The sequence below is a fragment of the Lithobates pipiens genome, unplaced genomic scaffold (genome assembly GCF_037356315.1).
Source record: "Lithobates pipiens isolate NorthernLeopardFrog02 unplaced genomic scaffold, aLitPip1_a1.2 Scaffold_18, whole genome shotgun sequence".
Classification (NCBI taxonomy): domain Eukaryota; kingdom Metazoa; phylum Chordata; class Amphibia; order Anura; family Ranidae; genus Lithobates; species Lithobates pipiens.
The window spans coordinates 604,008,980-604,035,321 of NW_027507758.1; the positions used below are offsets into that span (position 1 = coordinate 604,008,980).

A 26,342-nucleotide genomic window follows, 5' to 3' on the forward strand; every position below is an offset into this window, starting at 1 on the left:
TCTGTCCAAAGGACAACAATCAGTCGTACACTGCACAAATCTGGCCTTTATGGAAGAGTGGCAAGAAGAAAGCCATTTCTCAAAGATATCCATAAAAAGTCTCGTCTAAAGTTTGCCACAAGCCACCTGGGAGACACACCAAACATGTGGAAGAAGGTGCTCTGGTCAGATGAAACCAAAATCCAACTTTTTGCCCACAATGCAAAACGATATATTTGGCATAAAAGCAACACAGCTCATCACCCTCAACACACCATCCCAACTGTCAAACATGGTGGTGGCAGCATCATGGTTTGGGCCTGCTTTTCTTCAGCAGGGACAGGGAAGATGGTTAAAATTGAGGGGAAGATGGATGCAGCCAAATACAGGACCATTCTGGATGAAAACCTGTTGGAGTCTGCAAAAGACCTGAAACTGGGACAGAGATTTATCTTCCAACAAGACAATGATCCCAAACATACAGCAAAATCTACAAAGGAATGGTTCACAAATAAACGTATCCAGGTGTTAAAATGGCCAAGTCAAAGTCCAGACCTGAATCCAATCGAGAATCTGTGGAAAGAGCTGAAAACTGCTGTTCACAAACGCTCTCCATCCATCCTCACTGAGCTCGAGCTGTTTTGCAAGGAAGAATGGGCAAGAATTTCAGTCTCTCGATGTGCAAAACTGATAGAGACATACCCCAAGCGACTTGCAGCTGTAATCGCAGCAAAAGGTGGGTCTACAAAGTATTAACGCAAGGGGGCCGAATAATTTTGCACGCCCCACTTTTCATTTTTTTATTAGTTAAAAATGTTTCAAAAATCCAATAGATTTTGTTCCACTTCACAATTGTGTCCCACTTGTTGGTGATTCTTCACAAAAAATAAAAATTTTATATCTTTATGTTTGAAGCCTGAAATGTGGCAAAAGGTTGAAAAGTTCAAGGGGGCCGAATACTTTCGCAAGGCACTGTATATACACCTGAACGACTCCATATCCTGTCCCCCAAAATACACTAAAATATTACATTTAAATTATCCTATTGATTTGATATATCATAAATAGCTATTCAGCCTATCTTATATTTTATTTATTAATAATAAATGATTAATCTTCTTAAAAAATCTATGATGCTTGTGGTATCCCCAATTTATCTCTTCCAACCAAATAATATTGGCCTGTAAAATTATACGTATTATCTTCCTTACCAAATCAGTCTTCTTTTGCAATATATCCCCTATATATAATTTATTATCATCATTATATTATTTATTTATATATAGTTTTTTCTTCCCCTTTTTATTTATCTTATTTTATTTATTATTTTTTCATTATTTTCTTCTTTTTTATTATTTTCTCCTTATTTAATTTCCATTTTATGTTTTAGTAATTAATTCAGCTTATTTACCTATGCAATTATGTGTATTTATTAACCTGCTGTGTGAAACAATAATGCTCTTAATATAAATGCTTCCCCTGCTGCTCTGGCCGTTAGAACTGAGGAAACAATGGATATTGTGAAACGCGTCTTCTGATTGGTCGACACGCTGAGACGCACTTCCGGTTCCGGTTTTCTGGCTCTCCGGACGCTAGACGGCCCTGATACTGCCTACTGACATCCACGAGGCGGCGTTTTTTTACAAGATTAATACTGCCATGCTGAAACCTCTACTGCCTAACATCTTGAATGGTTGTTCCAGCTATTTACCATCTGCGCTCCTCCGGACAGAAGTGGCTGTGATTACCTTCCCCCCGCTATATCTTATGCCTGACTACTATGTCATTTTGTGAGTAGCCAATTGGCTGTGTGCTTTTATCATATTAAATGATATTTCTTTTATATACTACACTTAGTTTGGCGCACTTCTTGTCTTTTCTACAGGTACTCTTTTTTGAGAGCTCTGGATATTAGACTCAAGATCATTCCTTTGTCCTTAAAACCTTTGGATCACATGCTGCATCGCTTCCAGTTTCCTATACCATATAGAAGATCAGAGCTCTTCCGGGGAGGGGATTGGGATAGGGAGGGGAGAAGAAAAGGGGAGAGGAGGGGAGGGGAGAAGAAAATGGGAGGGGAGGGGATGGGAGAAGAAAAGGGGACGGGAGAAGAAGAGGGGATGGGAGAAGAAAGGGGGAGGGAAGGGAGAAGAGGAGGGGGAGGGAGAGGGAGAAGGGAGAACAAAAGGGGGAGGGAGAAGAGAAGGGGGAGGGAGAGGGAGAAGAGAAGGGGGAGGGAGAGGGAGAAGAGAAGGGGGAGGGAGAGGGAGAAGAGAAGGGGGAGGGAGAGGGAGAAGAGAAGGGGGAGGGAGAGGGAGAAGAGAAGGGGGAGGGAGAGGGAGAAGAGAAGGGGGAGGGAGAGGGAGAAGAGAAGGGGGAGGGAGAGGGAGAAGAGAAGGGGGAGGGCGAGGGAGAAGAGAAGGGGGAGGGCGAGGGAGAAGAGAAGGGGGAGGGCGAGGGAGAAGAGAAGGGGGAGGGCGAGGGCGAAGAGAAGGGGGAGGGCGAGGGCGAAGAGAAGGGGGAGGGCGAGGGCGAGGGAGAAGAGAAGGGGGAGGGCGAGGGAGAAGAGAAGGGGGAGGGCGAGGGAGAAGAGAAGGGGGAGGGCGAGGGAGAAGAGAAGGGGGAGCGTCTCCTTCCGCGGTTTGTAAAAGCAATCCAGCAGCTAATTGACCACTGGGATGGCTTTCGGAAGAAAGCCAATCTTTGGCTGAAAAAATCATTAATGGGATGATGCCTCCGGCTGCAGGTATCAACCCGGTATGACAACTTAAAGTGGAAGTAAACCCATCGATTTAAACAGTTAAAAAAAAAAGCATGCCGGGAATGCTAACTGCACATTGGCTGTGCTCTCAGCCAAACTATCAAACCATCCAATGGCTGGTGTCATAACGAATCACATGTGCAGCACCATAGCAGTTGAAGATTAAACAGAGGCAAAGATGGCAGCTTCCTTGGCTGAAAACGATAGGGGAGTTTACTTCCACTTTAAAGTCCAGCGACATACCGGCATGTTGCTGGTCATCAAGTGGTTAAAAACCCAGAGGGCTAGAGGTGCCAACAGACCTCCTTCCTGCATCATGATCAGATGACGCAGGCATGAACAGGAATGCTCAGCTAGGCCTGAAGTTCAAGTTTATGTAAATTATAGGGATAAGAAGAAGCAACACGGGGGTGGGGTTTCTGCAGCCAAGGCAGACATAGCTTATTTCAGGGAGGAACAATAGAGACTGGGGCATGTCTTCCATTATTTCTAATTGATGTAATTCCTCCCACCCCCCCACACCAGCCTGTACTTGGCCCCAAAGACATGAAATCTTTTTGATCCAACACAAAGGAACAGCTTTGGGGCTTGCTAAAATTTGTGCAGACTTGCATTTTTCTGCACTAGATAAATGCAGGTCTCTGCAAAGCCACACAGACAATTGCTTTTTATGTGCCCCATTTACACTGCAAAAAAGCCATGGCCGTCGAGCTGCACGGTGCAAAAAAAACGCATAGCGTATGGTTTTTTTCTGCAACAGATTGGAGTTCAACTGAAGGCTGTGTGCTTTTCTATGCACCACAGCCAAGTTGTGAGGGTCGGGCATAGCTGCTATGTGCTTCTCTCCTCTCACAAGCTCCCTTACTCTGCTCACTGTGGTCTCAGTTCCTTTGGGAGCAGAGTCGCTGGAACTGCTATGCCGCCCCTCCCCCCATTCACAGAAGCTTTTATATGAACTCATTCATAAAATACACAGGCTTCTGTGAATGGGCAGCAGGAAGGGTGGGAACAGGCAAAGCTGCTCTGTGTGCTTCTCTCCTCTCATTCTGCTCATTCATAGAAGCCTTTGTATTATGTGAACTCATACACAAAATACAAAGGCTATCGTGAATGGGCAGGGGAGGGGCGGGCATAGCTGCTCTGTGTGCTTCTCTCCTTTAACAGCCCCTCTCCTCTTTCTGCCCATTCACAGAAGCCTTTGTATTATGAGAACTGATTCAAAAAATACAAAGTCTTCTGTGAATGGGCAGCAAAGGGAAAGGGAATCTGGGAGTGCTAGCTTTTCCTAGGTGCCGAGTTTATTTCCCACTCTTAATTTAGTTGCCACAAATTACTGCAAATTGAGTACAGGTTTGCTTTAAGGAGACTGAAATTCTTTATCTATGACTTACCTCTGGTAGGCAGAATTCTGGCACTGAGTCCACAAATACCCGGCCAGAACACTCTTTCAGCTCCTGCAAAATAGAAAAAGTGTATTAGTAGGCCACAGCCACGTACCATTAAAACAAATAGATATTACTGGTCATCATCCCAAGATCTAAAATTACAGCATAAAACCTTCCAACAATTTAAAACTTTAGACCTGGCCCTGCCCACCTGCCACCACGTTTGCCGGCTATCTCAGACTTCTTTGGCTTCCCAGGAAGTTGCAAGAGTAGGGACTCGCAGCAGCCGGCGGGCAGAGCTTTGGACATTAGAGGCTGGCTGCCTGAACCCAGAAGAGGACGTCAGCTGCTTATTACTGAGGAGGACCAAGATGGCAGCGTGTAGCCGGGCTCCGGCACCTGATCAACGGATCGCAACAAAACAATGCTGGATCCACTGGGCAGGTGAGTATCTGAATCCAGAACAATGCTGCATAACAGATAACCAAAATGGCCATATATTGCAACTTACCTAGATTTGGCGTCTGCATTTGTTTTCTATTTTAGGCTTTTGTTCCCCCCTCCGGCGATCTGGCCAGTAACACACCTCCTGTATTAGAGCGTCCCCACTCTGTATGAAGGAGCACAGGGGGCGCTCTTTGGACAGCAGCATTGTCAGTCTTGGTGAGGAGAGTGCTAAATGTACTAGCAGATTTAGATACACTAATAAAATCGAAGACTAATTTCAGTTCACGCTTTATAATCAGTTACAGCAAACTGTTCTTTTCTCCCTTTTAGGATAACCTTTTTACATAAATAAAATCTAATCATTGTGATCACCCCTGTCAGTCAAAAAAAAAAAAAAAAAATAAAAAAAAAAAAACAGACTTGCTGGCCGGATCACCAGCAGAAGATAGAAGAAAGAAAGCCTATAAAAGAAAACTATAGCAGCCATTACATCTAAGAATTGGTAAGCTGCAATATAATAAATGTTTGTTTTTGGGTTTAATACTATGTAAAAAAAAAAAAAAAAAAAATATCAGAAGAGTGAGTGATGTTCTTCGTTACGGTTGTTTTTTTTAAATTATTATTAAAAAATAAATATATAAATAATAATAAAAAAAAAAAACACAGAAAAATAAAATAAAATGATATATATATACACCTTTTCCAGTTGGGTATTCCCATCCTTCGACACCCATCCTGGCAGCTTAGCGAGTCGTGTGCTGCAAAACAACAAAATGACAGATAAAGCACCATGTTTATGTTTAAGGTTTATGTTTATTTTTATGTTTTCAAGGCTGATGTTTAACCACTTTAAGACCGGACCATTTTGCTGGTAAATGACCAGAGGTCTTTTTACACTTTGGCACTGCGCTGCTTTAACTGGTAATTGCGCGGTCATGCAATGTTGTACCCAAACAAAATTTGCGTCCTTTTCTTCCCACAAATAGAGCTTTCTTTTGATGGTATTTGATTGCCTCTGCGATTTTTATTTTTTGCGATATAAACGTAAAAAGACCGCAAATTTTGAAAAAAAATGATATTTTCTACTTTTTGTTATTAGAAAAATCCAATAAACTCAATTTTAGTCATACATTTAGGCCAAAATGTATTCAGCCACATGTCTTTGGTAAAAAAAAAGTCAATAATTGTATATTTATTGGTTTGCGCAAAAGTTGTCACATCTACAAACTAAGGTACGTTTTCTGGAATTTACGCAGCTTTTAGTTTACGACTGCCTATCTCATTTCTTGAGGTGCTAAAATGGCAGGGCAGTACAAAACCCCCCCAAATGACCCCATTTTGGAAAGTAGACCCCCTAAGGAAATTGATAAGAGGCATGTTGAGCCCATTGAATATTTTATTTTTTTGCCTCAAGCGATTGAATAATGACAAAAAAAAAATTTTTTTTTTTTTTTTACACAAAGTTGTCACTAAATGATATATTGCTCACACATGCTATGGGCGTATGTGAAATGACACCCCAAAATAAATTCTGCTGCTTCTCCTGAGTACGGGGATACCACATATGTGGGACTTTTTGGGAGCCTAGCCGCGTACGGGGCCCCGAAAACCAAGCACCGCCTTCAGGCTTTCTAAGGGCGTAAATTTTTGAGTTCACTTCTCACTACCTATTACAGTTTTGAAGGCCATAAAATGCCAAGATGGCACAAAACCCCCACAAATGACCCCATTTTAGAAAGTAGACACCCCAAGCTATTTGCTGAGAGGCATGTTGAGTTCATGGAATATTTTATATTTTGCCACAAGTTGCGGGAAAATTACAAACTTTTTTTTTTTTTTTTTTTTTTTCACAAAGTTGTCACTAAATGATATATTGCTCACACATGCCATGGGCATATGTGAAATGACACCCCAAAATAAATTCTGCTGCTTCTCCTGAGTACGGGGATACCACATATGTGGGACTTTTTGGGAGCCTAGCCGCGTACGGGGCCCCGAAAACCAAGCACCGCCTTCAGGCTTTCTAAGGGCGTAAATATTTGACTTCACTCCTCACTACCTATTACAGTTTTGAAGGCCATAAAATGCCAAGATGGCACAAAACCCCCACAAATGACCCCATTTTAGAAAGTAGACACCCCAAGCTATTTGCTGAGAGGCATGTTGAGTCCATGGAATATTTTATATTTTGCCACAAGTTGCGGGAAAATTACAAACTTTTTTTTTTTTTTTTTTTTTTTCACAAAGTTGTCACTAAATGATATATTGCTCACGCATGCCATGGGCATATGTGAAATGACACCCCAAAATAAATTCTGCTGCTTCTCCTGAGTACGGGGATACCACATATGTGGGACTTTTTGGGAGCCTAGCCGCGTACGGGGCCCCGAAAACCAAGCACCGCCTTCAGGCTTTCTAAGGGCGTTACAGTTTTGAAGGCCATAAAATGCCAAGATGGCACAAACCCCCCCCAAATGACCCCATTTTGGAAAGTAGACACCCCTAAATTTAGGGGTACACTAGTGAGACTAGGTAATAAATGGCGGGTGCCCTGAAACTATAAAAAAATAACTAACCAACCAGCGTCACCTGTAACAGTTATATGGTGATCACTGGTGAAAGGGTTAACTAGGGGGCAATCAGGGGGCTTTATGCGGTAGTATATGGGGGTCCCTGGCGCTATAAAAAGCTGCGGCGAACCTAAATACCTACTTGCCTAACTAGCGTCACCTGTGACACTAATACAGCGATCAGAAAAACGATCGCTTATTAGGCTGGGTTCACACTGGAGCGATGCGGGAACGCCACGAATGCGCGGCGGGTTCCCGCATCGCATGCCTCCCGGCAGCAGTTCACACTGCCCTATGCGAACTGCTGGGAGTGTCAGTGAAATGTTACTGACACCCCCAGATCAGTTCGCATATCGCAGTGCGATCTGAAAACTCGGATCGCATGGTGTGAACACCCATGCGATCCGATTCTGCTGCGGGCCAAAAAAAGGGTCCCGTGCGAATTTGCGGCGGGTGCGGCGGGTGTGGCGGGTGCGGCGAATGGCTGAACTCGAATCGCACAGAGATCGGATGTGATTTGCACTGCAGTGCGGTGCGAATCACATCCGTTCTCAAACCGCTGCAATCTGAACCCAGCCTTAGTGACACTGGCGACGGGGGGTGATCACGGGGTTAAACCTTTATTGGGGGGGTTAGGGGGGTACCTTAGAACTAAAGGGGGCTAACCCTAACTGCCCTAACAGTTATTAGTCACAAATGACACCCGCCGGGTGATCAGGGGGTTAAACCTTTATTAGGTAATAAATGGCGGGTGCCCTGAAACTATAAAAAAATAACTAACCAACCAGCGTCACCTGTAACAGTTATATGGTGATCACTGGTGAAAGGGTTAACTAGGGGGCAATCAGGGGGCTTTATGCGGTAGTATATGGGGGTCCCTGGCGCTATAAAAAGCTGCGGCGAACCTAAATACCTACCTGCCTAACTAGCGTCACCTGTGACACTAATACGGCGATCAGAAAAATGATCGCTTATTAGGCTGGGTTCACACTGGAGCGATGCGGAAACGCCGCGAATCCGCGGCGGGTTCCCGCATCGCATGCCTCCCGGCGGCAGTTCACACTGCCCTATGCGAACTGCTGGGAGTGTCAGTGAAATGTTACTGACACCCCCAGATCAGTTCGCATATCGCAGTGCGATCTGCAAACTCGGATCGCATGGTGTGAACACCCATGCGATCCGATTCTGCTGCGGGCCAAAAAAAGGGTCCCGTGCGAATTTGCGGCGGGTGCGGCGGGTGTGGCGGGTGCGGCGAATGGCTGAACTCGAATCGCACAGAGATCGGATGTGATTTGCACTGCAGTGCGGTGCGAATCACATTCGTTCTCATAAACCGCTGCAATGTGAACCCAGCCTTAGTGACACTGGCGACGGGGGGTGATCACGGGGTTAAACCTTTATTGGGGGGGTTAGGGGGGTACATTAGAACTAAAGGGGGCTAACTCTAACTGCCCTAACAGTTATTACAGTCACAAATGACACCAATGCAAAAAAAAAAAAAAAAATGACATTGGTGTCACTGTGACTGGGGGGCAGGGGTAATTGGGGGGGTGATCGGGGGGTAAAGGGGGGGTGTGAGTGTGCCTGGCATGTTCTACTGTGTGTGTAGAGTGTTGGTGCAACTCACCGATCCGCTCTCCTCCGTGTCGGAACGGAAAATACCGACACGGAGGAGAGAATACATCACTTCCTCTCCTGTGTTTACATTACAGGAGAGGAAGTGATGTCACGGGGGATTTCCATTCGTCGAGAGCGATCGCGAGGGGGTGGCCATGAATGAATGGCCGTCCCCTCATCCCTGATCTCTCCCGAACGAATGCCGACCGCCGCAGGCACCGGGGGGGGGCCCGATCGGGCCCCCCACCCGCGGGCAGGCATGGACTTATATATACGCCAATATGCCTGCCCGTGCCATTCTGCCGACGTATATCGTCGTGCGGCGGTCGGCAAGTGGTTAATCTGCTTATATTTTGTCTTCACTGGTTCAACCTTTCTCCTCTTATCAACATGACAAGGTATTTAAAAAGAAATACTGTATGGGAATTTTGTTTTTAAAGAATCATACTTAGGCTCGGTTCACACAGGGGCGACACGACTTCAGGACGACTTTGTGAGGCAACTTGGAGACGACTTGAACACGACTTTTAGACACGACCTGGGGCGACTTACAAGTCGCCCCAGCCCAGGCGACTTTTGCCATGGCCAATCAGAGAATGAGCTCTGAAGGGGGAACTCCACGCCAAATTTATGAAAAAAATTTGGCGTGGGTTCCCCCTCTGAGAGCATACCAAGCCCTCAGGTCTGGTATGGATTCCAAGGGGAACCCCCTACGCCGAAAAAACGGCGTGGGGGTCCCCCCCAGACCCTTATCCGAGCACGCTACCCGGCCAGAAAGGAAAGGGGGTGGGGACAAGCGGGCACCCCCCCCCTCCTGAGCCGTACCAGGCCGCATGCCCTCAACATGGGGGGGTGCCTTGGAGGAGGGGGGGGCGTTGATGAGGACAAGGGCCTCTTCCCGACAACCCTGGCCGTTGGTTGTCGGGGTCTGCGGGCGGGGGGCTTATCGGAATCCGGGAGCCCCCTTTAATAAGGAGGCCCCCGGATACCGGCCCCCCACCCTATGTGAATGAGTATGGGGTACAATGTCTTCTTATAGCTCTTTTACAGGCGGTGGCCCGGTCTTCTGTCGCCGTCGCCTTCCTTTCTTCTTCTCCTGGAGTTGACTCGACGCTCTCTCCGGCCACAATGCCAGGGACGCGCTGCGTGGCGACTTATATAAGGACAAGGGGCGGGGTCATCGGTTGATGTCACGCGGGTTGATGTCACGCGGGTTGATGTCACGTGGGTTGATGTCACGTGGGTTGATGTCACGTGGCGACAGTCCCAGCATCCTCCGGGACTGTGACATTGTAAGGGGGCGGGGTCACCATGTGACATCAACCCACGTTACATCAACCAATGACCCCGCCCCTTGTCCCAATATAAGTCGCTGCGCAGCGCGTCCCTGGCATTGCGGCCGGAGAGAGCGTCGAGTCAACATCTCCAGGAGAAGAAGGAGAAGAAGAAGAAGAGAAAGAACGGAAGGCGGCGACGGTGACAGAAGACCGGGCCACCGCCTGTAAAAGAGCTATAAGAAGGCGCGGTGGCCCGGCAGAAGAACCGAAGAGGGGGACAAGACCCCCGAAGTCGGAAGAAGAGGGCGGCGGCGAGGAAGAAAGCCGGGCTCCTCCGCTAGTAAAAGAGCTAGAAGAAGATAGCGGAGGAGTCCGGCGAGAAGACCCCCGAAGACGGAAGACCCCCGGAGCTGTGCAATAAACTATTTTATCTTGTGTGTTGTGTTTTTTTTGGTACTTTATTTTACAGGTGAATGGGTAGGGGTACATTGTACCCCATACTCATTCACATAGGGTGGGGGGCCGGTATCCGGGGGCCCCCTTATTAAAGGGGGCTCCCGGATTCCGATAAGCCCCCCGCCCGCAGACCCCGACAACCAACGGCCAGGGTTGTCGGGAAGAGGCCCTTGTCCTCATCAACATGGGGACAAGGTGCTTTGGGGTGGGGGGGCCGCACGCCCCCCTCCCCCAAGGCACCCCCGCATGTTGAGGGCACGCGGCCTGGTACGGCTCAGGAGGGGGGGCCGCCCGCTTGTCCCCCCCCTTCCTGGCCGGTCGGGTAGCGTGCTTGGATAAGGGTCTGGTGTGGATCTGGGGGGGGGACCCCCATGCCGTTTTTTCGGCGTAGGGGGTTCCCCTTGGAATCCATACCAGACCTGAGGGCCTGGTATGCTCTCGGAGGGGAAACCCACGCCAAATTTTTTTCATAAATTTGGTGTGGAGTTCCCCCTTCAGAGCTAAAAATTCTGTCAAAGTCGCCTCCGTATAGACAAAGATCCGACTTGGAGGCGACCTCCATTGAAATCAATGGGTACAAGTCGCCTACAAGTCGGATTGAAGTAGTACAGGAACTTCTTTTGAAGTCGGAGCGACTTAAGTAGCGTGCATTAAGACGGCTCTCATTCACTTACATTGATTTTTAAATGTTGTCCGACCTGAGGCGACTAGGGGCGACCTGAAGTCGGATCTGAGTCGTACCTGTGTGAACCGAGCCTTACCCTAGATGAACGCTGCTTCTGTCCCCCTGCCGGCTCTAAGACTGAGAACTGAGCGATCCAACACCGCCAATCGTTCGGTAATTAGAGCTTAGTGAGCAGTAAGCTGATGACTGTCAGTCACAGCTCTCGGCTCTACCCCCCCCCCCCCTTTGTTTACTGGAGATTTGAGCTGTGGAGGGGGCGGGGGTGGGCAGCTCAGGTTGAGAAGCTGAGACAAGTACCAGTCAAGGCACGTGGGCACACCCCGACCATATGGTGGCGATCCTTTTTGAACCGACAGCGGGCTTCAGCCCTGTCAGCTGAAAACGTGTCACAGGAAAATGAACTGCCCTCCTGTGATCTACAGGAGAAGGACAGCCAAACAAACTTTGACTGTACGTCTCCTTTAACCACTTGCCGCCCGCCCTATTACAAATTGACGGTGGCAAAGTGGTTTCATAATCCTGATCAGACGTCATACGACGTGATCAGGATTATGAGCCGCTGCGCGCCCCCGGGGGCGCGCATCGCGGCGATCGTTGTTGCGGGGTGTCAGTCTGACACCCGGCAACTACGATCTCGGTAAAGAGTCTCCGACGGAGACTCTTTACCACGTGATCAGCCGTGTCCAATCACGGCTGATCACAGTGTAAATAGGAAGAGCCGTTGATCGGCTTTTCCTCACTCGCGTCTGTCAGACGCGAGTAGAGGAGAGCCGATCGGCTGCTCATCTGACAGGGGGGGTCTGTGCTGATCGATTATCAGCACAGCCCCCCCGAGGATGCCCACACTGGACCACCAGGGACGCCACCAGACCACCAGGGATGCTAAGCAAAAGGTAGTCCTCCCTAGACCACCAGGGATGCCAGTCAGCACAATGGATGCCAATCAGTGCCCACATTGGGCATCACTGATTGGCATGCATTATTGTTTGGCACTGATTGGCATCTATTAGTACAGTATAACACCAATGCTGCCTATGAGTGCCCACCTGTGCCGCCTATCAGTGCCCACCTGTGCCGCCTATCAGTGCCCACCTGTGCCGCCTATCAGTGCCCACCTGTGCTGCCTATCAGTGCCCACCTGTGCCGCCTATCAGTGCCCATCCATGCCCATCTGTGCCGCCTATCCATGCCCATCTGTGCCGCCCATCCGTGCCAGCTATCAGTGTCCATCCGTGTCGCCCATCCGTGCCGCCTGTCAGTGCCGCCTGTCAGTGCCCATCAATGCCACCTCATCAGTGCCACTGCACTGGTGCCACATCATTGGTGCCCATCAGTGTAGCCCCATCAGTGCCCATCAGTGAAGGAGAAAACGTACTTATTTACAAAGTTTTGAAACTGAAACAAAAAAAAACATTTTTTTTTTTCAAAATTTTCGGTATTTTTTTATTTGTAGCGCAAAAAATAAAAACTGTAGAGGTGATCAAATACCACCAAAAGAAAGCTCTATTTGTGGGAAAAAAAATGATAAAAATTTCATTTGGGTACAGTGTAGCATGACCGCGCAATTGTCATTCAAAGTGCGACAGCGCTGAAAGCTCAAAATTGGTCTGGGCAGGAAGGTGTTTAAGTGCCTGGTATTGAAGTGGTTAATAAAACTTGCAGATCTGGATCATACAGTGCCTTAAAAAAGTATTCATACCCCTTGAAATGTTCCACATTTTGTCATGTTACAACCAAAAACGTAAAAGTATTTTATTGGGATTTTATGTGATAGACCAACGCAAAGTGGCACATAATTGTGAAGTAGAAGGAAAACAAACGGTTTTCAAAATTTTTCACAAATAAATATGTGAAAAGTGTGGGGTACATTTGTATGGCGCCCCCCGGAGTCAATACTTTGTAGAACCTCCTTTCACTGCAATTACAGCTGCAAGTCTTTTTGGAGATGTCTCTACCAGCTTTGCACATCTAGAGAGTGATATTTTTGCCCATTCTTCTTTGCAAAATAGCTCAAGCTCTGTCAGATTGGATGCAGAGCGTCTGAACAGCAATTTTCAAGTCTTGCCACAGATACTCAATTGGATTTAGGTCTGGACTTTGACTGGGCCATTTTACCACATGAATAGGCTTTGATCTAAACCTGCGTTTCTTAACCTTTTACGGTGAAGGACCCATGCAGGTCTAAAAATAATTTTTTCGTAAGTACCCCTGTCTGTAAGTAATTTCAATTTTTTTGGGGTGTTATGGTTTCTGTGTATATGTAATATCAGTATGTGTTTGTGTGCAATATCATTGTATGTGCACATGCTGCAATGACATATATATATATATATATATATATATATAGATATATATATATAGATATATAGATATATAGATATATAGATAGAGAGAGAGAGAGAGAAAAAAAATTATATATACCGTATTTTCCGGCGTATAAGACGACTTTTTAACCCATTAAAATCTTCTCAAAAGTCGGGGGTCGTCTTATACGCCGGGGGTCGTCTTATAGGGCGGACTGGAAACTTCTGCGATCGCCGTGGAGGGAGCTCCAAAATACCGCGGCCGCCGTGACATCCGCCCTGTATGCAAGCTACAAGCTGCAGGCGTCTGGGATGCCGAAAAAAAAAAAAAAGACATACAGCGGCAAAACACGCCTCTTTCACCCGTCTGGCCCGCCCTTCTATCCTATTACCATACCTCTTCTGTGACGAGCTTTCACTCCTGAGGACTGGAGCGAAGAGGAGCAGGCGCGCATGTGCTAGTTCTGAGAGGCAGATGTACGGTAATAGGATACAAGGGCGGGCCAGACAAGTGAAAGGGGCGTGTTTTGTATTAGTCTTGGAGACAGGGAGGGCTGGGCAGGCAGGGAGAGCTTACCAGACTATCATTTGTTTAAAGCAACCAGCAAATCGCTGGTAAGGTGGCTGTTATACCACATACAGTACCAGTAAAATATCTACCGGTATACCTGTACATACAGTGCACCAGTATCTACAGTACAGCAGTATCTACAGTACAGCAGTATCTACAGTACAGTACCAGAGGGGTAGTCTTATACGGAGAGTATATCCCAAACACTACATTTTAACTGGAAAAGTTGGGGGTCGTCTTATACGCCGGCAAATACGGTACATATACACACACACATATATATACATACATAGTACAGACCAAAAGTTTTTACACACCTTCTCATTCAAAGAGTTTTCTTTATTTTCATGACTATGAAAATTGTAGATTCACACTGATGGCATCAAAACTATGAATTAACACATGTGGAATTATATACTGAACAAAAAAGTGTGAAACAACTGATATGTCTTATATTTTAGGGTCTTCAAAGTAGCCGCCTTTTGCTTTGATTACTGCTCCGCACACTCTTGGCATTCTGTTGATGAGCTTCAAGAGGGAGTGCCCGTTCACACAGGGGCAACACGACTTGCAGCACAACTCACAGACACGACCTGCACACGACTTCAGCAGCAACTTGCAAAACGACGACTGTAGAGAAGTCAATGCAAGTCGCCTGAAGTCGCCCCAAAAATAGTACAGGAACCTTTTTCTAAGTCGGAGAGACTTGAGTCGCTCCTATTAGAACGGTTCCATAGTACAGAACGGAGCTCGACTTGTCAGGCGAATAAGTCCCTGACAAGTCGCGGTAGTGTGAACGGGCACGTAGTCACCTGAAATGGCTTTCCAACAGTCTTGAAGGAGTTCCCAGAGTTGCTTAGCACTTATTGGCCCTTTTGCCTTCACTCTGCGGTCCAGCTCACCCCAAACCATCTCGATTGGGTTCAGGTCCGGTGACTGTGGAGGCCAGGTCATCTGGCGCAGCACCCCATCACTCAGCTTCTTGGTTAAATAGCCCTTACACAGCCTGGAGGTGTGTTTGGGGTCATTGTCCTGTTGAAAAATAAATGATGGTCCAACTAAAAGCAAACCGGATGGAATAGCATGCCACTGCAAGATGCTGTGGTAGCCATGCTGGTTCAGTATGCCTTCAATTTTGAATAAATCCCCAACAGTGTCAACAGCAAAGCACCCCCACACCATCACACCTCCTCCATGCTTTACGGTGGGAACCAGGCATGTAGAGTCCATCCGTTCACCTCTTCTGCGTCACACAAAGACACGGTGGTTGGAACCAAAGATCTCAAACTTGGACTCATCAGACCAAAGCACAGATTTCCACTGGTCTAATGTCCATTCCTTGTGTTCTTTAGCCCAAACAAGTCTCTTCTGCTTGTTGCCTGTCCTCAGCAGTGGTTTCCTAGCAGCTATTTTACCATGAAGGCCTGATTCACACAGTCTCCTCTTAACAGTTGTTCTAGAGATGTGTCTGCTGCTAGAACTCTGTGTGGCATTGACCTGTTCTCTAATCTGAGCTGCTGTTAACCTGCGATTTCTGAGGCTGGTGACTCGGATGAACTTATCGTCCGCAGCAGAGGTGACTTTTGGTCTTCCTTTCCTGGGGCGGTCCTCATGGGAGCCAGTTTCTTTGTAGTGCTTGATGGTTTTTGCCACTGCACTTGGGGACACTTTCAAAGTTTTCCCAATTGTTCGGACTGACTGACCTTCATTGCTTAAAGTAACGATGGCCACTCGTTTTTCTTTACTTAGACTTTGTATTATGGCAAGAATAAAGCATCTAACAGTCTATTCAGTAGGACTATCAGCTGTGTACTGTATCCACCTCCTGCACAACACAACTGATGGTCCCAACCCCATTTATAAGGCTTGAAATCCCACTTATTAAACCTGACAGGGCATACCTGTGACGTGAAAACCATTTCAGGTGACTATCTTATGAAGCTCATCAACAGAATGCCAAGAGTGTGCGGAGCAGTAATCAAAGCAAAAGGCGGCTACTTTGAAGACCCTAAAATATAAGACATATCAGTTGTTTCACACTTTTTTGTTCAGTATATAATTCCACATGTGTTAATTCATAGTTTTGATGCCTTCAGTGTGAATCTACAATCTTCATAGTCATGAAAATAAAGAAAACTCTTTGAATGAGAAGGTGTGTCAAAACTTTTGGTCTGTACTGTATTTAATGTATATGTATATATATATATATATATATATATATATATATATATATATATATATACACACACACACACACACACCACAAATGAACACAATAACACCCACACAATCCCAAACACTTGCAGACACACAAATACCCACAAAATAACAGACTGACAGACACACACATATTGCCAAATGAACACACTCAGAGACACACACATATAATCCCAAATTAACACACTGGTAGACACACAATTCCAATTTAACACACTTGCAGACACACACGTAATCAAATATCATCACACAAGTAGACACATACACGCACATGAAGCCTACTGGTGCAGTGCCCACCAAATGCAGCCTCACCAGTGCAGACCCTCCTCAGTAAATCTTCCCCCCCCCCGCCTCCATCAGCACAGACCGACATCCCCCTCCAGAAATCTCCCTCCCCTCCATCAGTGCAGACCCCTTACCCCTTCTGGATAACCCCCTTCCTTCAGTGCAGACACCCCCCCCCACACAGGAAATCATCCTTCTCCTTCAGTGCAGACCCCCTCTCAGGAAATCAACCCTCTCCGTCAGTGCAGACCCTCCTCAGTAAGCCCCCCCCCCCCCCATCAGTACAGACTGACACCCCCCTCCATCAGTGCAGACCCTCCTCAGGAAATCCCCCCCCTCAGGATAAACCCCCCTGCTTCAGTACAGACCCCACCAGTAAATCCCCCCCAATCAGTGCCCCCTCATCAGTGCAGACCCCCCACCCTCAGGAAATCACCCCTCTCCATCAATTGCAGACCCTCCTTAGTAAATATCCCCCTCTCCTCCATCAGTGCAGACCCACCTAAGGAATTCCCCCTCCCCCATCAGTACAGGCCGACCCCCCTCTATCAGTGCAGACCCTCCTCAGGAACCCCCCCCCCCTACCCCAACCATCAGTGCAGACCCTCCTCAGGAAATTCCCCCCCTACCCCACCATCAGTGCAGACCCTCCTCAGGAAATCCCCCCCTACCCCACCATCAATGCAGACCCTCCTCAGGAAATCCCCCCCTACCCCACCATCAGTGCAGACCCTCCTCAGTAAACCCCCCCCCTCCATCAGTGCAGACCCCCCCACCCCTCTTTAGCGATGCCACTGAGCCACCTGTCACTTTTCGGGCAGCATTGTGAAAGGAGGCAGCAGCCAGTTCTTGTTAGTACATGTGGGCCGGCCCACCAGGCAAGCAAAAGCCCGCTGTGCCCCATGGCCAGTGCCTAGGAGTAGAGTGGGCAGAAGTGGGCGTCCCCAGACAGGCTGTAATTGCCTGCAGACCACACACCGCCCATATGCTGATGCTGAGATTGAAAGAACTGAAATCCAACAAAATGAAAGGGGCAGGGCCAGTCAGGCTTGGGAGTCAAGGTTAAGATGACGCTGGATGTCCTCCAGCCAGGAAATGAGGAGGGATTCTATACGACTTGCTGCTGCTTCCAATGCACATGGTGAGGAGCTCACAGTGTGCAGTGACATCAGGAGGATGCCATTTCTGCACAGTAAAAAAGCCGGTACATCTGAACAAAACTGAAGAGAAGGTCGGAGTCCTGCTTTAAATACCCTAAAAGTTTTTTTTTCCGCCCAGGAGATGGAGAATGGCGGCACCTATTTGAGGTTTCTGTACAGATTTGTGGGCAGGTTGTAGCTGTCTATAATGTGTTGGGGGTTAAGGGGGGTTAATTGTCATTAAACAATAACTGGGAGAGAAGAGTAATCGGCCATTAAATCCTTCACATGTAATAATGGTGTGAGCCGGGACGTGTCATTTTCTGGGAGTGGTGGGAATTTATAGCTCGGCCCGCAGTCAGGAGGAAATGGTGATTGATGAGCCTTCTACAAGGGGAATGTGGAGAAGAAATGGGTCTCCTGCTGCTCGGGAGACGTGACGGACGCAATTTAATGGCCATTACTGGGGTAGGGCTCACAATCAAAAATTATTTATTTTTTAGTAATGTGAAGAACAAGCCGTTCTAACGGGAACGCCGAATATCCTTTTACGATAAAGGAGACGGGGGAAAAAAAAGTGTGTCCTAACCCAAGAAGAAAAATGCCATCTATTGCAGCTGATCAGACATGGGGTGCGGCAGTGTGCAAGAACATTTCCTGCCAGTCCAGATCCTTCCCATTGATCCTGCCCCAGTACGGATCATTCCCATTGATCCTGCCCCAGTACGGATCATTCCCATGGATCCTGCCCCAGTACGGATCATTCCCATGGATCCTGCCCCAGTACGGATCATTCCCATGGATCCTGCCCCAGTACGGATCATTCCCATGGATCCTGCCCCAGTACGATTCCCATGGATCCTGCCCCAGTACGGATCATTCCCATGGATCCTGCCCCAGTACGGATCATTCCCATTGATCCTGCCCCAGTACGGATCATTCCCATTGATCCTGCCCCAGTACGGATCATTCCCATTGATCCTGCCCCAGTACGGATCATTCCCATTGATCCTGCCCCAGTACGGATCATTCCCATTGATCCTGCCCCAGTACGGATCATTCCCATTGATCCTGCCCCAGTACGAATCATTCCCATTGATCCTGCCCCAGTACGGATCCTGCCCCAGTACGGATCATTCCCATGGATCCTGCCCCAGTACGGATCATTCCCATTGATCCTGCCCCAGTACGGATCATTCCCATTGATCCTGCCCCAGTACGGATCATTCCCATGGATCTTGCCCCAGTACGGATCATTCCCATGGATCCAGCCCCAGTACGGATCATTCCCATGGATCCAGCCCCAGTACGGATCATTCCCATGGATCCAGCCCCAGTACGGATCATTCCCATGGATCCAGCCCCAGTACGGATCATTCCCATGGATCCTGCCCCAGTAGGGATCATTCCCATTGATGCTGCGCCAGTAGGGATCATTCCCATTGATGCTGCGCCAGTACGGATCATTCCCAATGATGCTGCGCCAGTACGGATCATTCCCATGGATCCTGCCCCAGTACGGATCATTCCCATGGATCCTGCCCCAGTAGGGATCATTCCCATTGATGCTGCGCCAGTAGGGATCATTCCCATTGATGCTGCGCCAGTACGGATCATTCCCAATGATGCTGCGCCAGTACGGATCATTCCCAATGATGCTGCGCCAGTACGGATCATTCCCAATGATGCTGCGCCAGTACAGATCATTCCCAATGATGCTGCACCAGTACGGATCATTCCCATGGATCCTGCCCCAGTAGGGATCATTCCCATGGATCCTGCCCCAGTAGGGATCATTCCCATTGATGCTGCGCCAGTAGGGATCATTCCCAATGATGCTGCGCCAGTACGGATCATTCCCAATGATGCTGCGCCAGTACGGATCATTCCCAATGATGCTGCGCCAGTACGGATCATTCCCAATGATGCTGCGCCAGTACGGATCATTCCCAATGATGCTGCGCCAGTACGGATCATTCCCAATGATCCTGCACCATTCCCAAGGATCATTCCATATTTTCAGTACATGTTTTGCATTCTTTCAAGTCCTGATTAGAATTAGCCTGCCTATGTAACGCCCCTTGTTACCATAAACGTACAATTGTAATATTAATGTGATACCTACATAATCATGTGTATAAAAACCTTCACATGCGTCATAATAAAAGGAGAACGGTTATTTGGAAAGATGCTGAGTGTATCTTTTGTGTCTGTTCCCTGCTGCAGTAGTTATTAATTTGGAACCACTAATCAATATGAGGATAGGAGTTGCCTATCATCAAAATATCAATTTCACCATTGATCCTGCGCCAGTACGGATCATTCCCATTGATGCTGCGCCAGTACGGATCATTCCCATTGACGCTGCGCCAGTACGGATCATTCCCATTGACGCTGCGCCAGTACGGATCATTCCCATTGACGCTGCGCCAGTACGGATCATTCCCATTGACGCTGCGCCAGTACGGATCATTCCCATTGACGCTGCGCCAGTACGGATCATTCCCATTGACGCTGCGCCAGTACGGATCATTCCCATTGACGCTGCGCCAGTACGGATCATTCCCATTGACGCTGCGCCAGTACGGATCATTCCCATTGACGCTGCGCCAGTACGGATCATTCCCATTGACGCTGCGCCAGTACGGATCATTCCCATTGATCCTGCGCCAGTAGGGATCATTCCCATTGATCCTGCGCCAGTACAAATCATTCCCATTGATCCTGCCAGTACAGATCATTCCCTTTGATCCTGCCAGAAATCCTGCAAGTACAAATCACTCCAATTGATCCTGCAAAGTACAGAGCATTCCCACTGATCCTGCCAGAAATCCTGCAAGTACAGACCATTCTCAATGATCCTGCCAGCAATCTTGCTAGTACAAATCACTCCCATTGATCCTGCCAGTACAGATCACTCCCATTGATCCTGCCAGTACAGATCATTCTCATTGATCCTGCCAGAAAGGATCATTCCTATTTATCCCGCAAGTACTTATTCCTTTTGATCCTGCCAGAAATTATGCCAGTGCAAATCAATCCCACTGATCCTGCCAGAAATCCTGCCAGTACAGATCATTTCCATTGATCCAGCCAGCAATCTCGCAAGTACAAATCACTCCCATTGATCCTGCAAGTACAGATCATTCCCATTGATCATGCCAGAAATCCTTCAAATACGGATCATTCCCATTGATCCCGCCAGTACAGATCATTCCCCTGCACACCCCCCCCCCCCCCCATGTTATGGAATGGAGGAAGGTGTTCAGTAGTCCCAATTAGTGCAGCAGCTTAGAGTTATTTCACAAATATTATATATATATGGAAGTGGAACTAAACCCTCCTACCCTGAACAGCCAAGGAAACTGTCACCTTGGCCTCTGTTTGATCTGCAGTTGCACATGTGATCAGTTATGACTCCAGCCATTTGATGGTTTGACACTTGGGTTAAGCGCACAAGCAGTTTGCGACAGTTTCTCATTCATAGCATACCTCAACTGTAACTGTTTCAGAAAAAACTTAGACCCCTTTCACACGGGGGGCTTTTTTTAGACGCTTTAGCGCAAAAAAAAAAGTGCCTGTAAAGCGCTTGAAAGAAGCTGCAACTGCAATCCCAATGTAAAAGCCCGAGTGCTTTCACACTGAGACCTCTTTCACACTGGGGCATTTTTCAGGCACTTTAGCTTTAAAAAAAGCGCCTGTAAAACGCCTGAAAGAAGCCGCAACTGCAATCCCAATGTAAAAGCCAGAGTGCTTTCACACTGAGGCGCTGTGCTGGCAGGGCGTCAAAAAAAGTCCTGCAAGCAGCTTCTTTGCAGCGCTTTTGGAGCAGTGAATACACTGCTCCTAAAGCGCCCCTTCCCATTGAAATCAATGGGAAGCGCCTATAAAACGCCTGAAAAGCGCTATTGGCAGCTGCGTTTTGTGGGCACTTTTAACCCTTTATTTGGCCACTAGCAGGGGTTAAAAGCATCCCAATAACGCTCGAAAAACGCTGGTAAAGTGCTGCTAGTTTAAGCTGCGCTTTACGAGCGCTGACATTGTGAAAGGGCTCTTAAAGCACTTGGGCTTTCACATTGGGATTGCAGATGAGGCTTCTTTCAAGCGCTTTACAGGCACTTTTTTTAACGCTAAAGAGCATTAAAAACGCCTGAAAAACGCTCCAGTGTGAAAGGGGTCTTAGGGCCAGTTCACACCATAGAAACACAGTCCGGTTGCGATCCTGATGCGTTTCTGTATGCACGTTTCTTTATGCATTTTTGATGCATTCCAGTGCATCCCCACCCCGCCCTATTTTTTTTTCTTTTGTGTGTTGTGGTGCGTTATTGATGTGTTTTACCACGTTCCAGTATAGTTTAGTGTGGGAAAAATGCAGCATATTCTACTTTTTTTTTCTGGAATGCACTGGAACTGACTGCACTGGTGTGAACCGTGCCACTGGAAACCATATAACCTACTATTTGTGATGCAGAAAAAAATCCCCAAAAAACAACACATTGGACTGCATGTGGTGCGAACTTGTCCTTGAAGTGGAGCTCCATCCAAAAGGGGAAGCTCTGCTTGTCTGCCTCCACCCCACATTTGGCGGTGGGGGGGGAGTGGGTACCTGCTCCCACTTCCGGCTCACCACGCTGCAGCTAAGTGAGCCGTAAGCCCCCCATCCCCTACCCCCTCTTCTTCCCCCACAGCTGGCTCATTTACAAAGCACAGCAATATCTGCACATGCGCAGTAGGAAAACAGCTGTGAAGCCACAAGGCTTCGCTGCCGTATTCCCTTAGCCAAGATGGCAGCGGAAGCACCCAAGAACCAATTCAAGAATCGGCTCGGGTGAGGACACTGCTGGATGCCTGAACAGGTATAGTGCCCTAATAGTAAAAGGAAGCAGCTTGTAGCAAATCGTATACACTATAGTACACGATATTATGAGCGGACATTGTTAGTCCGCCTGAAACTAACCAACATGGCTGCCTCAGAGACCGGCGACATTTTTCTCCTTAGGCGCCGTTCTGTCAAAACAGCCAAGTCTTCTTGCATCAGAGTATATAGGTTTGCCGGTGTTGTCTCAAAACAGCAATTTGTCTAAAATTCCAATTGCTGATGGTTTACAGTAAACCGAAAGCGACGCAATTGGAGATCTCGATGAGTTGGCTATTTTGACAGAACACCGGCAATGGCAGATATAAACACTGCCAGTTTTTTTTTTTACATGGAAAGCAGAGATCTTTTTTTTATTTATTTTTTATCTCATGCTTTCCAGGGTAGAGGAGATATCTGGGGTCTCATTGACCCCAGATCTCTCCATATAGAAGACCTCTCACGCCTTATGTTTACATTTCTGAGTGACAAATAAAAAACGAAAAATTGCTGCGCAAATACTGTGTGACATGAATTGCAACAGTCACCATTTTTTTTTTCCCCCACAAAAAAAAGATTTTATTGGAAATAATGAAGTTGGGTTTACAATACAGTACATTCATCATAACATTTGAGATGGTATACATGACAAAGTAGAACAAGGAGATGATACATATTGTTGAAGACTCATAGAAGGGATGCACCGATACCATTTTTTTTTTTTTTTTTTTTTTACGAGTACCGATATTTTTTGTTTAGTACTTGCCGATAGGGATGAGTTCCAGCATGTTTGCACACTCCACGTGCAGAGCCCACCAGGAAAACAGGGCAGCGCTGCGCTAATCACAGGCAGTGAGACATTGCCCGATCTCAGCAGCCACGCATCGGGGCAATGTCTCACTGCCTGCTACTAGCGCAGCGCTGCACCGACTCCCTTGCGGGCTCTGCACGTGGAGTGTGCAAACACGCCGGAGCTCATCCTTACTCGCCGATACCAATTACCGATGCCTACCGCAACAGTTTTTTTTTTTTACTTCAGCTGTCAGCAATGGTACAAAGCATTGAAAAGTTATTTACAAATTAAATAAATAGATTTTTGTGTTTAATTTTGTTCTTTTTCAATGTGTAAGTGTAAGTGTGTGTGTAAGTGTAAGTGTGTGTGTAAGTGTGTGTGTGTGTGTGTAAGTGTGTGTGTGTGTGTGTAAGTGTGTGTAAGTGTGTGTGTGTGTGTGTAAGTGTGTGTGTGTGTGTGTGTGTGTGTGTGTGTGTGTGTGTGTGTGTGTGTGTGTGTGTGTGTGTGTGTGTGTGTGTGTGTGTGTGTGTGTGTGTGTGTGTAAGGCCGCGTACACACGGGCGGACTGTCCGTCCAACTAAGTCCGTCAGACAATCCGACAGACAGTCCGTCCTACTTTTGAATGAACGGACTTGACCACACACGATGAACAGACAGTCCGCTGAAAGCTTGCGCGATGACGTGTACAGCACGTACGACGGGACTAGAAATACGACGTCCAATACACTGCAATGCAACCTTCGGCCGTGTAAATCCTTTCTGAGCATGCGCCATACTTAGTCCGTCCAACTTGCCTACTCACGAGCGGACTGTCCGCTGAAACCAAGTTTGGACGGACAATATTACAGAAATTCCGAAAGACTTAGTCCGCCAGACTGTCCGCTGAAAAAGTCAGCTGAAGCCCACACACGAGCGGATTGTCCGCTGAAACGCGTTTCAGTGGACCAAGTCCGTCAGACAGTCCGCCCGTGTGTACGCGGCCTACGTGTGTGTGTGTAAGTGTGTGTGTGTGTGTGTGTGTAAAAATATTCACTAACAAAGCAAACAAAAAAAAATTAAGTTTTAATTGTTTATAAAATAGATGTGAAAAAAGCAGGAAATAATAATTAAATGGAGGAGAGTAGGGAGTTATTTAAGGCTGATTAGAGTAAATTAACCACTTCACCCCTCAGAAGAATTTAACCCATTCCTGACCAGAGCACTTTTCGCAATTCGGCACTGCGTCGCTTTAACTGGCAATTGCGTGGTCATGCGACGTTGCACCCAAATTGCTGTCCTTTTGTTCCCCACAAATAGAGCTTTCTTTTGGTGGTATTTGATCACCTCTGCGGTTTTTATTTTTTGCGCTATAAACAAAAAAATAACGACAACGTTGAAAAAATACACATTATTTTTTTACTTTTTACTATAATAAATATCCCCAAAAAATATATTAAAAGAAAAAAAACTAACTCAGCTAAAGGAAGTAAATCCACCGAGACCAATATCATACAAGTCTGACAGTGGTAATAGCGATGTTGACAAACTTGGTCCCTATCTCGTAATTTAGTTCCCGATTGTGGTGGGGTGTAAGGTTTGTTTGTGTGTGTAGATAGGGAAAAGGATAGAGAAGAAGGGGGGGTAGGGGGAAGAGGAGCCCCCATCCGAGACAAACACATAGGGTCTTCTATCAGGTAATTTAACTGCTTAAGGACCGCCTCGCGCCAATATATGTTAGCAGAATGGCACGGCTGGGCACAATCACGTACCTGTACGTGGCTCTTTAAGTGCCCAGCCGTGGGTCGCTCACGCCGCGACCCGGTCCTGAGCTCTGTGACCGTGGCCGCGGAACCCGCGGATCCGATCACCGCTGGTGTCCAGCGATCGGGTCACAGAGCTGAAGAACGAGGAGAGGTCTGTGTAAACAAACCTCTCCTCGTGCTTCCTACCGAGCCTGATACCGATCGTCTGTTCCCCCAACAGTAAAAAAAAATAAAAACGCACACCCGTCACACATAACCCCCCCCCCCCCCCCCCGGTGCCCCCTAGGGGTTAACTCCTTCACTGCCAGTGTCATTTACACAGGAATCAGTGCATTTAAATAGCACTGATTGCTGTATAAATGACAATGGTCCCAAAAATGTGTCAAAAATGTCCAATGTGTCGGCCATAATGTCGCAGTCACAATAAAAATCACTGATCGCTGCCAATACTAGTGAAATAAAAAAAAATGCCATAAAACTATCTCCTATTTTTTTAAACGCTATAACTTTTGCGCAAACCAATCAATAATTACTAATTGTGATTCTTTTTACCAAAAATATGTAGAAGAATAGGGATCTGCCTAAACTGAGGAAAAAAAAATTTTTTTATATATTTTTGGGGGATATTTATTACAGCAAAACGTAAAAAATATAGCATTTTTTTCAAAATTGTCGCTCTACTTTTGTTTATAGTGCAAAAAATAAAAACCGCAGAGGTGATCAAATACCACCAAAAGAAAGCTCTATTTGTGGGGGAAAAAAAAGGATGCCAATTTTGTTTGGGAGCCACGTCATTAAAGTGACGCAGTGCCGAAACGCAAAAAGGGGCCTGGTCCTTTGGCTGCAAATTGGTCCGGGGCTTAAGTGGTTAAGTAGCTACGGCAGGTAAGAGAAAGTTTGAGCTATAGCTCTCGGTAGACTTGAAATATGTCCAGCATGCCCAGACAGTTGTGAATTTTTGTATACGTTCTTGGGAGGTATGGATCAATTCCTCCATCTCCTCAATCTAATGCTGCGTACACACGATCGGAATTTCGGCCAGCAAAAGACCGATGAGAGATTTTCATTGGAAAATGCGACTGTGTGTATGCTCCATCAGAATTCAGCTGGCCGAATTCCCGCCAGCAAAAATTTGAGAGTAGGTTCTCAATTTTCCCGATGAAAAAAACTTTCCTGATGGAAATTCCGAACTCACGCATGCCCAGATTCAACTACACGATGGAAGCTATTTGCTACTGGCTATTGAACTTCCCTTTTCTA

At 47.0% G+C, this 26,342-nt stretch overlaps 1 protein-coding gene across 1 annotated transcript in view; it reads right to left on the minus strand.

The window, feature by feature from the left end:
* The window catches only part of INTS9 (integrator complex subunit 9), a 154,558-nt gene that overhangs the window by 122,889 nt on the left and 5,327 nt on the right, over positions 1–26,342 (minus strand). The window contains exons 3-4 of the mRNA XM_077489259.1: positions 5,270–5,330; positions 4,132–4,194 (exon numbers count right to left, since the gene is read on the minus strand). Coding sequence (XP_077345385.1) covers positions 4,132–4,194; positions 5,270–5,330 — 124 coding nt within the window. The remainder of the gene's footprint in view (positions 1–4,131; positions 4,195–5,269; positions 5,331–26,342) is intronic.